The sequence below is a fragment of the Harpia harpyja genome, chromosome 7 (assembly GCF_026419915.1).
Source record: "Harpia harpyja isolate bHarHar1 chromosome 7, bHarHar1 primary haplotype, whole genome shotgun sequence".
NCBI classification, from domain to species: domain Eukaryota; kingdom Metazoa; phylum Chordata; class Aves; order Accipitriformes; family Accipitridae; genus Harpia; species Harpia harpyja.
This window is the reverse complement of record NC_068946.1, coordinates 29,727,295-29,743,693: the sequence shown is the minus strand read 5'-3', so window position 1 is coordinate 29,743,693 and position 16,399 is coordinate 29,727,295. Positions and strand designations below refer to the sequence as shown.

Here is a 16,399-nt window from a genome sequence, read left to right as displayed (position 1 = left end):
GGTGTTATTAGCTCTTCTGAAGGGAGGGCTGTGGGAAGCGGGAGTGTCGAAAGGTTATTCCAAAATGAAAAACAAAAACGTTGGCATTGAGAAGCAATACTCTCCACATAATGAGAAACAAATAAGAACTCAGTATCTGGCACTAACGAACACCTCAAGCTAACTGTGGAATGAGTATTAATTAGGTTTCCAAAATAGCATCTTTCTGAAAAGCAGCTGAGGTGTAATATTGCTCCTTATTAATCAAAGCAATGGGACAATGTGAACTCTGCAAAAAATAAATGGTTTGCAGATGGCTGTGTGCATCTTTAATAACGACAGAAGAACACAAGTTACAGCTTTAAATGCCAGAGAGCCTTTCTGCATCCTCTCCTTTTCAGAGAGTGATATTTGCAGTTTTCAAGGCAGTGAGGAAAGTGTGTTGGTTTCTTATTACATTTTCCCTGCAGCATAAATTCTGTTGATGTGCTTCCCTAATCATGCTAATTATACTGCCATATGTTGCTCTCATCTTTCTTTTTCTCTCCTAATGGGACATAGATTCTCTCTTTTGAATATGTCATTTGTTTATTACATTTATCAAGGGTTTTAACATTATATGGGACTTTTAATTGCTTTTTTAAACACTCAGCAGATTGAATATTAAAAACAGACATGAAGGTCAATTATAAATAATATTTAAATTGCTCCTGCCATTTTCATTCTCTAATTTACTGGAAATATCAACTCTGTAGCCCTGCTCCTGTACCTACTATTTACTTGAGAACACACACATGTCCCCCAGAACTACTCTGGCTTCAGTCACAGTTCTGCCCTACCCCAGACCACCTTGTGACTAACAGAATAGGGGTCTTTCACGGACAGGAATGCTAAAATAAAGATGCATCGTGCATCGTATTACAATGCTTGACACAAATATGCTGCCCTTCATTCCAGTTGTGAATGACTGGAGTACCCCAAACAATAAAGGTGAATGTTCATTTCTGACTGGTAAGAAAAATACAGTTCTCTCTCAAAGGGGAGAGATCTCAAAGAAAAGGAAGCACAATTTCCATAAAAGAATTTAAGATGGCTTAAAGTTGAGTAGTGCTTTGTACAGAGACATTAGACTCACAGAGTACCCTCCACTGCAGAAAACATGAGTAAACCAGCTGAATACAGAGAAAGCAAGAGACAACCAATTACTAACCAGTTATCAAATTAATTCCTGGTATAATGACACCGGGCCTCTTGGTTTTCATGGAATTGCGTCATAGGTGAATTTGACCCTTTGGCTCATTGAATTTGGATGAAGATAATCACATCAGGCTTTATACAAATAAATAGCAAATACTTTAATGTTATTTGATGACACAAGTCCCAAAGTCTTACTCTAGTGAAAGTCCTTCTTGCAGGTTCAGGAGTGTTGCTTGTAAGTGCATCAGCATTAGACCTTATGTGATGATGAGATTGCTTTAGAACTACAATCCACACAAAAGGGGAAAAACCACCTATTCTGCTTAACCGTGTTCCAGCTCAAGGCCCGGATTGTACCCAACATTTTGATTTTGACCACCTTACTTACGTATAATTTTATATTACTTCAGGTTTGTAATAATGATCTATACAGGATGTTACAAATGCATGAAACTCATCAGCTTCAAAGTTCATATATTATGTAATTTGTCAGAAGAGCATATTTAGTTAAGATACTATCTATCCAAGCTCAGCTAATGGGAAGTTCTCCAACAGTTCTCCACAAAAGGGCTGTAGGCAAAGGACTTACCTAAGCACAAGAGAAGTATTTTGCAGCAAAGCTCAGCCCAAAACAGTTAAAAACCCAGTTTTTATAAGAGATTTTCACACTTATAACTTTGTGGTTATGACTTGCTGCTTTGTTCCCGGGGGACTACTTAGACATTCACAGTTTGATAAAAATTCTGAATGTTTGCCTGGGACATGGAAAAGGGGTATCATCTGGAGACCCATTAAATAATTAAATGACCAGGAAAGTAAAATTATCCCAGGGAAGTGGCCTAAATGTTTGCATAGTGTGTTTGACAGAGGACACTTTCTTTTCCTTATAGTATTAAACGCCATTTCCACTTATTTTTCCATACTGGTTTTCAAGGATGTGATTTTTCAAAGAATGATTTAAAAGTGGATGCACTCCCCCCCCTCAGACAAACCATTGCCTGCTAAACTACTGTAAATCTAAATCTCTTTAAGTTGCTGTTGAACAATGTTAGTCATACTTACATTTTCCTCCTTCTCACGTAATAACTGTATAGTCTGTTAAAAATACACATTTCAGACACCACTGGGGATATTGATTTATTTGTTAATTTGAAGTTATTTTGGTCACAGTAGTGGCTTCTTTGACTTCTGGAATCTATACAACAGAAGAAAGTCCTTTGCGTATGTAGCTGGGGTAGCATCTGGGAAGAAGGAACTGCAAAGAATATGATATAAAATAGTTGTCTTGATTTATTTCCATCATGTACCTTGTTAGGATATGATACATGTCTAGGTTAATGGGATTCTTTCCATTCATTTCCAAACTGAGTAGGAAGGGGCACTGTTTACTCCCTGCTCCACTGAACTTGGATGATTAACTTTACCCCATGCCATGGAGGTGCCTCTGAAAGTCGGACCCTTCCTGAAGAATTGTTGCTAACATGAACAGTCCCAGTGATTCCATCAATAACAACCTACGGTAAGAATTTTTAGGGGTAAAAAAATGTTCTACTGGTTATGGTTTTCTTCATGTAAGGGTTATTTTAGCAGTAAAGTCTAAGAAGGCAAGACTTGTGTAAAGAAATTGTTTTCAAGAGTGCTATGAGGATGCGAGTGAGCTTGTATGGCAAACTGGCACAGTTATGGGAAAAGTGTGGAGTCACAAGTGGGTGGAAAGGTTGGAAACAACCATTTATGCTCTGTCACTTGTCAAAGACAACCATACACAAATGAGCAAACACACTTCAGGAAAGCAAATTTGTAACTAACACTCAGGAGCTTCACGATCCTTGCCCTCAAATCAAATTTATTTGGGAATATCATCATAGGAAATACGGACAAATACAGCAGAATAAAAACACACAGTTGTAGATTGTCTTGTCGAAAATTAAATAAAAAAATACTGGCTAGATCATAACCCATAACAATATTACATAACATATGCCAGATATCTCAAGATAAAAATACAAAATAAAACTCTTGAGGGCTAATCTATAGCTACAGCTCCTCAGTGTGCTCAATGCAGGGGTACATGCCCATAATGCTGTGGGAGAGATGCATATACAAACACCATTTCTTATGGCCCCATGCAGTGTTTTGGTAGCGCAGCCTTACAGGTTTCAGGAGTAAACTATCGTTCAGGGAGAGGCCCTCTCAAGAAGCCTTTCTGCCACCCCAACGCAAATGTCATCCAAGGTCAAAGCCTTAACTAACACATGTTGGCTGTATCAGTCTTCTCCACCAAAGGAAATTTCTCCTCATCCAAAAAAACACACTAAGCTTTGGGTCACATCCAGCTAAGATCTTGCTAAGAATAAAGGAAGAAAGAAAGAGAATCAGCTGGCGTTAAAGAAAAACTAAGGACTCTTCTTCTTGTATTTCAGTAACATCTACCACAATGATTAAAACTGAATACAAATGAGCAAATAAGATTATTTATACACAAATCACATTTCTATATTAATGAATGAGTTCTGCAGGCAATGAGTGCCTCCTGTCACATCAGGAGCTCCTTCTAGTTTCTGCATGGGAGATCTTGGTACCAGCTCTAATAACAGGACACTGAGACCCCCACAGGATGCTCCGAGAACTCTGCAGAATCTGTTATAATTTCTGCTTGTATTTCCAGGAGAAAACTCTTGCAGAGTATATAAATCACAATGGGATAGAGACACAGAAAAAAAAAGTCAAGTTCAACTATGGTAAAAGTCTGAAATTGAAAATACTGTAAAAACATTAAATTCTGATTGCTCCAGACTTTCAGTCTCAGTGAACCATAAATTACAATGTTGAAGAACACTCTGTAACAAACAAATACCTAACTGGCCTAGTTTTTAAAGATATCAGTCATCTTTTGTTCTTTTCAAATTTGGTGGGAACTGCAAATGCTCAGCATATCTGAAATAAGGTCCCAAGTTCTCAGATCTTAAACAAGATTTTCCACTGCCACAGCATATGGCAATTTACAATTAAAAAAAAAGTCTGATATGACCATTGTGTTTCTTCTCTTGTCGTAATGACAATAAGAAGCCATAAGACGGTTTACATTTTATTATGAAAGAAAAGAAAAAAAGAGTCCAACATTCCCAAAAAAGGATGCAAAAGTGCACGGCGTGGTCCAGGCTACTAATGATTTGCTCAAACACTAGCAGAGAATATATAAATTCTTAACTCTTAGCAAAAAATATCGATTGCGTTGTAACATATATGATACAATTTCATTTGTTAACATTTCAGTCGTTAACTGCACTGTACAGAAATTTGTCCATGCTAAATACAAGCCCTGGACCGGATACACAGAACAATTTAAACACACTTTTTACATCCTATATGCACAAACATTTCTTAAGTTAAAACTATGCACACCACTTATGCATAGCATTTATATGGCTTACATATTCAATGACAGGAATTCCACCTTTTGGTGTGCCCTTATCCCAGGACTCGGAGCTTGCACTGTTCCCAGCTCAATTTCGATTGCTCCGCTGTCAGAAAAGGGACAGTCAACAGGTATGGATGTGTAAGAGTCCCTCAGTCTGGGGTGACTGTTTCGCGATTCCTTCTTCAATCGGGACAAAGTGTGCCCTTGCTGAGGTTGAGCCTGATGCCTGCTGAGCTCTGGTTAGATCCCTGACGCAGCAGATGAATAGCACATCGGTCTCAATCATCCGTCGGCCTCTGCGTAGGGAGGGAGTGCCACTGCCCCTGTGAGTCCTCTTCAGAGCAGACCATGGCTGATTATAAAGACTTTTTGGTCAGTGAGGTAATAACCACAGGGTCCAAAAAGGAGAATTGGGAGTGCAGCGACGCGAGCCACCCGAGCGCCTACGACACGAAGGGGAGCGTGGAAGTTTCCTGGCAGGTTCCCGCAGAGGGAAATGAGGTTGGCTGCAGCTGCATGGATCGCCCGGGCAAGCCAGGAGGGGTCACGTGCAGCTCAAGGGAAGCGGAGATGAAAATGGAGTCTCTTTCTGGGCACAGTTCTGGCTGAAGGGCTCATTCTGAGGCTTCTTGCAGGGGTAACTGCCTGTGTGCTCCGTTTTCGCTGCCCCTCAAAGAAAGATGGTCTGGTGCTTTCTGTTAATGAAACAAACGCTAGCAAGGATTTTGCAGGTTCCACGGTGTCACCTTTGCATTTGAGACAAACCATGATATAAGGCCTCAGTGTCACCTTCCAGGTCTGTCTGAGAGGCAACACAATATTTTGCTGAAGTGAAGCAATTTTCATGTATTCCTGTCGCTGTCTCTTCCACCCTACAAAACAATAAGCACCAGCTTCATGGTAGGGCTGACACCATTGCTGATGTCTTCCAAAATACTATAGGACTGAGAATGTTTTACTCTTTAATACTGGATGCTATTTAATTAATTTTAAATAGATATTTTGAATACTGATTTGTTAAACACCAGTTCTCTCCATATGGCAGCCACCACAGTGGGGAAGAATCATCATCCACGCAGGCTGGTCAGTGTAACTCTACAACTTCCCTGTACAGTCTACATATTTTTATTTCCAGATATTTTAAGGAAGCTAACAAGTAGGACTTTTATGTTGCATGCAGCATGGTTGCATGAACAAGTATCTACAACAACATTTCATTTTGACTTTCCATTTCCATTGGATGCCAGTAGCAGTGACACGTAACAGCAATCCTGGGCAGATGATAAGTATCGTGTTTTCACATGTCTCATGGTTAACTGGAAATGTCTGGTGTCAGTGGTACAATAAAGCGAGGTCCAACTTTGGCTGAAAAAATTATTTTGGCTAGTTTAAGAAAGCAGAATAGAAGAGGAAATAGCAACAACAAATACAACTGAAATCTTGTGAGTTAAGTGCCTTGAGTTACCAGCTCAGGGTTTTATGTTTTACACTTTTGTCCAATCACTCGTCACAGAAACAGGATGATCCAAGAACAATGTTGACAGGTAACAGCCTCTGAGATCATGGGGTAAGAACAGCTAGAGTTCTTTTCTCCTGCAACAGAGGTCAAATGAAAATTCATAAACAACAGATTTTGAATACTACTACTTCCAGTATTTAATATACATGAATTGAGGATGTTTTATTGCATGATCATTTAGTCTGACATTAAGGATTCACAGGTGTAAAAGTATTGTTTTTCCCTTCTTTATATTGAATGGCTTTTAAAGGGACAGAGAAGGTGAGGTGTACCGTGTCCCCATTTCAAAATTTTGTAGTAAAACCACAACTGGAATAGAACGAACAGGATAATAATAGCACTAAGCAAGTCTTTATGGTATAAAATTCTCCCCATTATAAGAAAGAAATGACAAAATTACCTGTCCTGCCCAAAATGTCAGAAGCTTTTAAGAAATAGCAAATCTAGTTCTGTATCAGTGCTTCTTTCTGCTCAGTGGCTTTTACTTTATCTTCTGACTTCTTACAGTGTTTAGGCTCACCTGGAAGATAAACAAATGTGATGGGAAACCTGAGTGAGGAAGTTAACCAAGTTAAGAGAATCTGCACAGCTCTAGACAGACAGGAACTTTTTCCTCCTGATTTTTTTAAGGTTAAAATGAGGTTTCAGTCACTGCTTTCTTTAATTGCTTTCTCACCAGAGTAAGCATAAGATTGAATTAACTAATCATTATGGTTTACCCATAAGGCAAAGGATAGAATGAAAACAATAGATCACAGCACAAAACAAAAATATGAAGACATTTACATGAGTAAGTGTTAATACAGTGGGTTTGGATTTGGTTTATTTTATCTTCCAACTTACTGAAAGTCAAAATTCACCCTCTGCAGAGAAATGCTGTTTAAATCCTCTTTAATGTAGGCTTTTAAATTGGGAGTAAGCTTCTCTCAGATAATGAAAGATTCCAGTGTCAAGTTCTAAAAATTCAATTAATTCAATCAGATAGGAGCAATGACACCAAGTGACACAAGCAGCTTTCAAACTAAGTGATACAACATGAATTTCAAACTGACAGTCATAATATTAAGCTGTTGCTTAAACTATTCTTTCAGTAACTTTGAATGAGTACAGCTGAGGAAATTATATACTGAGATAGTAGGCACGGGGAGGATGTAGCAAACTTACAGTGTTATTTACTAACTATATAGTAACTTCTCAGTTTTAACCAGTTGATTGAGTGATCCCACCAGTGATTAATAATGCTGAACTGAAAAAGTGAAAAAGGAAAAGCACAGAAGTCTCAAAACTGGAGAAGATGAGCTGAGAGAAGCAAAAAAGTTATTAAAATAAAAATACAGGTGGGGGAACATTTTTGAAAGCCAGAAAATGAAGGTACGAGCAGCTGAAAGGGAAAGCGGATGATGTGTGATCTGAAAGGAAAATTGAAAGATGGTGAGTTGGAGTTGAAGAAGAGGCTCACAGTTTAGAAAACAGAAAGGGAAGAGAGGAAAGGGAGCTCACGGGAATGAGAATGTGGAAAGAAGAAAATTAATAGGTATGAAATCACCATGGCTTCACTGTAAACAAGTAAGAATTGCTACTGATTTTATCCTTGTTTCATTGCCATGAATGGTGGCAGAGTGGGTGCTGCCCACTCTGCAATGCAGCCACCAGCAGATGGGCCATATTCCCCCGAGCAGCATTCTTCACCATCCCCCTTACTTTACATAAATTTAGTGTAGGTGGAATATAGAGAACCAGTTCTCCGAAGGCTTTTAAAATCTCAAAATCAGACTAACATGAATTAGAATGTCTCCAGATCTTTCAGCCTGCAGCTGTTTTTGGAGGGACTTGGCAAAACTTTTATTATTATCCATAAAGGGCACAGGGAGAGGTATGAAAGTTTATGCTTGACATAGAATGGTGAGTAGAGTTTTAGGAGTGGGATAGGAGTGGTTTGTGGAGGCCTTAAAACAAAAACTTTGTATCTTTAATTTTCATAAAAACTAAACATTCATCTCTAAACCATACATAACGTTCTTCCTGTCAATGCATCAGGTTTTTTATGTGATAAACTCTGCCCTATGAATGGTTGCTAATGGCTGTTATCTTATAATCCCCATCCTTTTTATAAACACATCATTTGCTCTTTTAATATAACCTCCCCCCATCCTCATCCCCCCCATGAACACGGATGCCTTCCCTTAGTACCAGGATCCTGATTTACTGTTGCTGTTTAGCCACACAGTGTGCACAAGGAATGCTAATGAACCAGGCACCGCAGCGATCTGTGCCCACTTTGCATGGATGTAAAGGGTTCCACACTCAGCTGAGCACCACAGGGCCACCGCGGCACTGAACAGTCACCAGCATTTGCATGGCACGGATGATTACTTGATGCCACTTGCATTACCATAAATCAAACTGGCATGTTGTTGATGTGGATCTGTCCACTGCTATTTAACCTGGTTAAACTCCAGAGGCTTTCAGTTACTGACTGCTGATGACACTGAATGCTTTGTACAACTCGATGTGACTGGGTAGTCCTCTACTGTCATATAGAGGCGTAGTTACTGATAATCTGTTTTATCGCAGATTTATTATCTCCTTTACATTTTGATATTAAGGATTAATGGGGCTATCATCATGAGTGAAAAGTTAAAAGTGTGCCAATTAGCATTTATAAATCATTGAAATGTGGAGTTGTTTAATTAAACATAAGCAGTTTTTAAAATTAATGTTCTAATTAATAAATCACTCAGGAGAAAAGGAAAATCATCACTTAAAAAAAAATCACCTTATAATAGTTCCACTTAATCTCGTAACATTCAATTAAATGAAACTGAGATGATGGAAAGGACAAAGGTATTGTGGAGAAAAATGACATTCAGTCACAACTGGAGTTCTTGTAATAGCGACCTTCTGGTTGTCCCTTTGCACTGACCAGGACCCAGGGCAGAGCTACTCCTGTTAATAAAATGCGATGGTCTACAAGAACTACACCTAGAAAGAGATGTGGTACAAGGAGAGGAAAACAGTCCCTTTTTTCCTTTTTTAATGCGGAACCCCCTCATCATAGTACATCCAAACATTCAGTGACAGTTCCCAAGAATGCAGATAGATCATCTTCCCATGTTCCCCATCTCTGTTATAATTCAATTGCTTACTCACAGAAAACCAAACTGAGTTTTCTGCTTTTTATAAAGGACAGAACAATGACAGCTAACACATGCAATTTCAATCTTAATAACTATGTTGCTTTTCTTCTTACTTTCTATCTCATTCTCCCAGCCCCAGTGCCCGCAAGTGCTTACTTCTCTACTCCAGGAGTCAGCGAGCAGCCTGGACGTCGCTTCAGCCTTCTACCTCCCATCCTTGGTACAGAAAGTACGGAGATAGAAAAATCTAGCATGGAGAATGTTAATAATGTCCTGATAGATGAACAGTGCTTCTTAGAATACTCAAATGGGAAGCAGGGAAAAAATGTAAAGTCATGTGTATGCTACCTTCTGCTTGCTTGAAGTGACATTCCGTCAAAAATACCTGACCTCAGTTCAAAGAGTCCTGTCTGGATCTGCTGGCCATCAACAGAGGTGCAAAAGTGAAAAGTGGGGATGCTACCTGTGCTATATCTCCCTTCTGTGCCGAGTACTACTGCACCATGCACAACACAGTCACCCTTGACCATCTCAAACATCGCTTATAGAGAGAAAACAGAGAGGGGAGTGAGAAGAGGAAACAGAGACTGTTGTGTTACTTGTAGTTATGAGGCTTCTACACACACTGCAGCAATAAGAACTCTTGCAGAAACACTAATATTAAGTATCTACATTTAGATAACAACAATGACAGTTTAATGGATTCCCTCCATTTAAAACGATATTAAATCATTTCACCACTGTGAAAGAAATGTGAAACATTTTAGCCTGAGTTTTCCCTTTGCTATTGAATATTGCAGACTATTCCAATACTAAACGCATGCATTGCCTTTCTTTTCAGTTATCTTTAACATGGTGGCACAATCTCTGCAGAGGTACTTAAAGCTGCTGCTGAAACCCAATATTAATTCATTTCATCTCAAAGAGCCAGGACCTGAGTCTCACCATGTGTTTGTAGAAAGTCTGCTGCCCCAGCCCCTGTACATTACAGTGATGTAAATACCTGCAGTATACTTTTTTAATTGGCAGGCACAGAAAAAGCCCGCCATATATGTCATTTATTTATAACATCTATGACATAGTTGAGAAATTAATATTAGGTCTCCTCTATGGTTTATTAGAAACATAAAGTTCTGTGAAAGGCTCAGTGCTGACTTAAAAGATTATAGTATGTAAATAATATATAGAGATAGCTTTCTCGCTATATAGTAGCATGGCTGGTCTGTCCTTAGGAAAGAAAGTTTTAAGAATATGATGACATAGTCCCTCTGTAAATCATTTTAAGAGACCATGAAATATTCAAAATATTTTTCTATTATTTTCTATTATTTTCTAAATATTAGGAAAATAGGGAAAATGCAAGAATGAAATGTTAATAAATTTAAAGCATAAATCAAACTACTTAATAACATAAAATCAGAATGTAAATGATATCATGACTGACCAATAAACCCCTACAATGGAAGAAGGCTCAATGGAGATGGGCAAGGACGATGTGCCCATCAAGCTCAGGAGATAATGCAAGGGGTGACTGACCAGAGCTGTTGCAAAGAAAGCTGACAATCTCAACACAAAGGGGAGTGGAGGGCAGCCTTTGGTATAGGTAAACACTTATATCAGTTGAGTGGATCCATTGACTATATCACAGTTGAGGGGATCAACCAGTGGTGTAGATGTTTCTGCTTGCGTTCATTAGAAGAGCATGACTGTCTCCCTGAGTCAGCCAGGCCAGCATGGAGGCAGTCAATACGTGGCTCAGCCCAATATACAGTATAAAAACTAAACAACTAGCAAAAGAATTTTGAAGAGAGCAACAGACTTGAGCTGGCTTCAACCCACATATGCTTTACTGGTGACTGGGGACCCCAGCATCGCAATGGTGAGCATATTCTAGAGACTGGTAAGGGGACTCACATCAACATTGTCATTGAGCTGTGTATTGCAATTGCTCTATTTTGCTAAGTGTAGCTTACATTTGTAGTGTGCTTTCAGTATGTTTTGTATCGTTCTGCTAAATCAGAAAACCCATGTAACATCAACTATCTTCAAATAGGTAAATTTGATATTAAATATTACATCCTTCATGCATGGAATATCTAAAAGCACCTGGTCAGAGAGTATTGGATTCTGACATGAATATGTTACAGAAACCAGGCAAAACATTCATCAAGCTCTCCATTTACCTGGGCATTTATCTATGCTGGAAAATGAACACAAATAATCACTGAAGGAGATGGATGAGAGTAAATTCAACATACTACAGTGAACAGATGTTTCACACAAAATGACAACTAAAAATGCCTTCAAATATCAGATACCTTTAAAAATAACACCTAACCAATATCCTTATTCTATGCATAGTGACAATCTGCTAAATATTTGTGGTAGTGTAAATCAGAAACTCAGCTTCATCTTGTGGTTTTCTGACTTGAGGGACTATGAATTACTTACGAGGGGATCCAAGAAAGGTTCATGAGACTAAAAGAAATGCAAACTTACTTTCTGTAGGCTTAAGCTGGCTGACCAGGGATGCACATTTACACTAGAAAAATTTTAAGGATTCACAGTTCTAAATAGGTGAAAAGTCACTATTCTAGAATGCAAGATCCAAAGAACTGGGAACATATAAATTCTCTGAATTTCCCATGACAACAGCATTTTGACAATATCATTTCCTATGACAGTATAATTTCCCATGACAACACCAAGAATTGATGACTACATTTGTTCACAAACTGTATCAGATGAACAGTTTTCAAACTAATTTGAAGACCTGTTCAGAAAGGGAATTTTACAATGGCTGGGCATGTGTTCGATCAATGGCATGAAGGGTAGCTTCTACTTTTTACACGTTCTTAGCAGGAGAAAAAGGCACAGCTTGTAGTAAAGGAGGGTTTGGAGAAAAATCGTTTCAGTTCCATTTCATTTCCAAAGATCTTTATACAGCAGTTTAAGATTTTCAGGCACAGATGTTTAGTTTCAGTAGAGAAACCTACATTTCTATACCAAGACTGTCTGTGGCAATCAGCAGCAATTCAGATGTGCACTGTAAAACCTACAATGGCTCAGATGTAAGTTGGGGGATCCCAGTAAGGGAGTATTGGCTCATCACTCAGCCTCTGGAGTTGCCTTAAAAATAATTTGCTGCTTCTCTTAGTGTGTGATCAATCTCTTGATACAGTTATGTCTCCTGCTATACCTCCCCTTTTCCCACGACTTGTTATAAGCCCATTGTTTAAGTACCACTGCCTCTTTAGTGATGCAAGAGCTGAGCAATGTCCTCATATGACCTCTGGCTTTTAGTTCAGGACCTTACCAATACTATTTATTTCCGCAAAATAATTAAATCAATATCTTATTTCTATTTCATTATTTATCTGAACTCTTTTTGAATATTGCCATCTCTAGTTGAGGAACATCCTTGGATTGGTGAATTCATGTTATTAAATCTTTTTTACCATCTTCCACAAAAAAGTAGCTTCCAGATCATGTTTGCCTTTGGAAATACACTATTACAAACTCAACCACTTCTTACTCTTTTCATAAATTTTGCAGTCTGAAGTGTTAAAATACAAGGCATTCTGTAGAAAATTCCCTGCCTTGGAAAATGAATGAGATTAGCTTTTTCTAAAATAAGAAATCTCTATTCTCATAGGAAAGGTGGGATGTCGAGATTGACAAAGCAAAAGAATGCACTAATTGCATGCTGAATTGTATCTGACCTCTCAAGCAGCAATTTTGTTGGCCAGCCATCTAAAGACCCCCAAGGACAGCTACAACACAACTGCCTTCTGCATAGTTTGAAAGATAAAAGATGCAGCTTTTCCCACTGTGTTCCTCATCCAGGAGATGGGAAACTTTTCTAAGGCACTTTAATTTCAAGTTGGGCTTTAATATAAAAAATGGTGCAAAAAAAGGTCAAAAGACAAAAATGTCAGTTAGTAGACAGCTTCAAATGCTGTGAAATTAATTTTAGTGTAAATATTTTGATTCAGGACCCTAAATTAACCATCTGTTATTTCTGATGGAAAAAACCTGTCAACCATAAAAGCATGGAGCACTGGAATGTGGAACTCTAGAATAGGTGGGAGTTCTCCATAAAAAGCATTTTTGAGAAATACGCCAAGTCATATACTTATGTCTAAGCTAAGCCTTATAAACACTTCAATGTTGCTGCTCAGACAATGCCATACTTCTGGCACAATATTGCAAGGCTCACTGTCATAAAAGCACTAGTAAGTTCAGCATTTCAATTAGAAGTGAGGAAAAGAAGTGTCATTATATGCCTTGATTAGTCTTATTACCTGAATACCTCAAATCTTATTCTAACAATAAGCAAATTCAGGAAACAAAATGAAAATGCAGAGTGTCTTTCTCTTACTTTATAACATCTATTCCTATTGCTCAAGCATCTTGCCCTTGATACTGTCTTAAAGTTACCAGATACTAAATCATAGTCAGCTTGTGATAAAATACTCACATTCTAAAGAAATATTCTGTCATATAAGGATTTTCTGGCTGCTCTGCTTGTCCTGCAATCTAGAGTCAGGAGACTGATCTTTCTGATTAAGAGAATGACACAGTCCCATGCCTACTACAGTTAGCAAATTCCACCTGCTTAAAGTTAACTCTAAAATTCACATTACATTTAGAAAGAAGGATGTGGTTTACAAAATAATAATCATATTAGGTGCCTAAACTAAGGGGAGTGCATTTTAATAGAATAATTACCTATTCAAAGAGAAAATGTTAGATAGTTCTGTTTTGAAAATTTACCTCATTCTCCAATAGCAAACTGCTATTTAAATGCAAATATGTGTCTTTAAATTACTTTAAAATAATTTTTCCAGTTCAATTAAAGGTCTTGGTATTTTATGTAAAAAATTGTTTACTGAATACCAAATAGCTAATATCAAGAAGATGTTATTTGTTTACAGCAAACAGCTTTTATTTGATGGTTTCGGGACACTACTGTTTTTACACATGCCTTAAGAAACCGTCTTACGGTGGTGGTTTTATACAACACCTTATTTCAATATTTTACATTACTGTCGATGTTTGACAGGGAGATACCAGACACTGCTGCAGCTTCACCCTGGACAGCTTCATTAGATTGACTGGTGCTCTGTGATGAAGTATTACCATTCAGTGGGTCTGTATTCTGTGTTTCTTGCTGGGCATCGGTGAGATCTTTCTGGTTCGGATCAGAGTTAGTGCATTTTTCTGAGTTGGATTCATCACTCAGAGGAGTGTCGAAAGAGACTACTTGTAGGACGATGGATCTGGGAGGACAGGTTGTACCATCGCTTCCCTGACTACTCTCATTTTGTATCCTTGTTGTCTCTTCCTGTAACTGTGCATCTGTGGAATTTCTGCTTTGGTCTTTTTCCTGTTCACCAACATTTTTCACAAGTTCTTCTACAAAGAGGGAACAAAATATGTGAATTAGAGAAGAAGGATATGCCACAATTGTTTGATTTCAGAGTAGTGACTGATAGAGCTGCACATGGGAACATTGTGAACATCGACTTTCTGCATGAGGACATGTGCGCTGGTGTGTTTAATATGGGTCAGATTCTGCTCCTGATTACACTATTGCAGTGGTCCACTTTCTGGTTTGATCTCTAATTTGTCCCTCCTTTTTTTGGCCATAGTACAGAGCAAGGAGCAACATCACTCACCCTGTAAGCTGAAGGATGGGAGCAGGAGGACCCGATGCTGCAGGCACATCCCCCAGCAGTGGTGTTTACCACCACGGGACTAGGAGGAGCAGAGCTCATCGGTTCTGCAACAGAGAAAGGGCATGGAGGGGAGCACCTTCCTGGGGATGGGAGAGGCATCAGAACCGAAGGGAAGCCCTGAAGGAAGTTGGGCTATCAGCCCGGAAAAGTCCAAAATGTCAGCTAATACAGAGCTTCAGCTGAAGCAAGTTATAGAGGGTTACACGCATGCAATCCAGTACTGCTGCCATTATGGCTAGTAGCACATACAGAATGGGAAGGAAGAAATATGGGAGAAATTGTGCTTCAGGGGACAGCAGCTACAGGAGAAAATAATGTTTGTGGAAGGCTCTATTCCTTGCTCTATTGCAGAGACTTGGAGAACAGTACAAATGAAATTGCCCAGAGTAAAAGGAGACAGAACAGAGCAGTACAGAGAGGCGGTACCAGGAGGAACTAGAAGGTGAAGAAAACAGAGAATGGAAAACGTGTGATGGAGGGTAAAAAGTAACTGTACCATCTTCATGGAGGGCCTATTTCTCTTGCTATTAGAATCCGTTTTGTAAATTCAGATTTTAGAATCTGTATACTACTATAGAGGATACAAAACACTACCAATTTAAAAAGTGAAAGCATTGCAGTTTGAACAACACCTGCACAAAATAGCTGCATGATATTGCATAAAATTTCTAACTTGGCTGTGCACACTGTATTAAGGGAGGAAACCAAGCATTGACATATTTATTGAGTTCACCTGGCAGCTCCCAGAAACTCTGGTTGTGAGTGACCAGTCCAAATCCAGACCAAAAGTGACGGCATATGACAACTGAAAGATAGCCCAGTCTGTAATCACATTTCTACCACAGTCAGCATTTGGCATCTTCGTCACCTCACTTTTCTGAATCCAAAGTAGGTACCCCCTGAAGTACAATTTGGCCTGTGAAATTGGATGGAAAGAAACACCTCTGAACCTGAACTGACGTCCCGAAGCGTGGAATAGTTAAATAATTTCATTCTTTTGTCAGTTCTTATACTTCCTGGAATACTTTTTAAAAAAATCAAGAACTTTCAAATTTGAGCAATTTCTAAATTGTTAAGCCATTTTTTTTGCAAACTTTAGAGACCTGCTTGTTTTGGACTCCACATCTTCTGAAACTTGGACAGGTAGTCTTTTTCTACAGACTTCAATGCAGCTCTTACAAAGAAGTAATTGGGCTAAAGACATTAAGAGATATGTATATGCAACTTGAAGCAAATCTGATGTTCAATCTAGATATGTTAATTAAAGCATCTGTCACTCATGGTATAATCTACCTACCTAAGGCTTTTGTCCCAAGAAACGGATTTAAGTGCCATATTTGCCTCCATATGGCAGAGCTACAAGCATTTTCCCTTAACTTTATAAAAAAGCCAAGGAAATTACAAG

The 16,399-nt window shown here is 38.6% G+C and overlaps 1 protein-coding gene across 6 annotated transcripts in view; it reads right to left on the bottom strand.

Moving 5' to 3' along the window:
* Positions 1-3,002: 3,002 nt before the first annotated feature.
* The window catches only part of PDE1A (phosphodiesterase 1A), a 233,284-nt gene continuing 219,887 nt past the window's right edge, over positions 3,003-16,399 (bottom strand). For 3 of the 6 annotated variants that reach the window (XM_052791303.1, XM_052791301.1, XM_052791299.1), the window contains one exon: positions 14,183-14,671. In XM_052791303.1, the coding sequence (XP_052647263.1) occupies positions 14,286-14,671 (386 nt within the window). In that variant the 3' untranslated portion in view covers positions 14,183-14,285. Of the gene's footprint in view, positions 6,191-6,516; positions 6,637-14,182; positions 14,672-16,399 lie in introns of those variants that run through there. The other 3 variants (XM_052791300.1, XM_052791305.1, XM_052791304.1) reach the window with 3 other exon arrangements.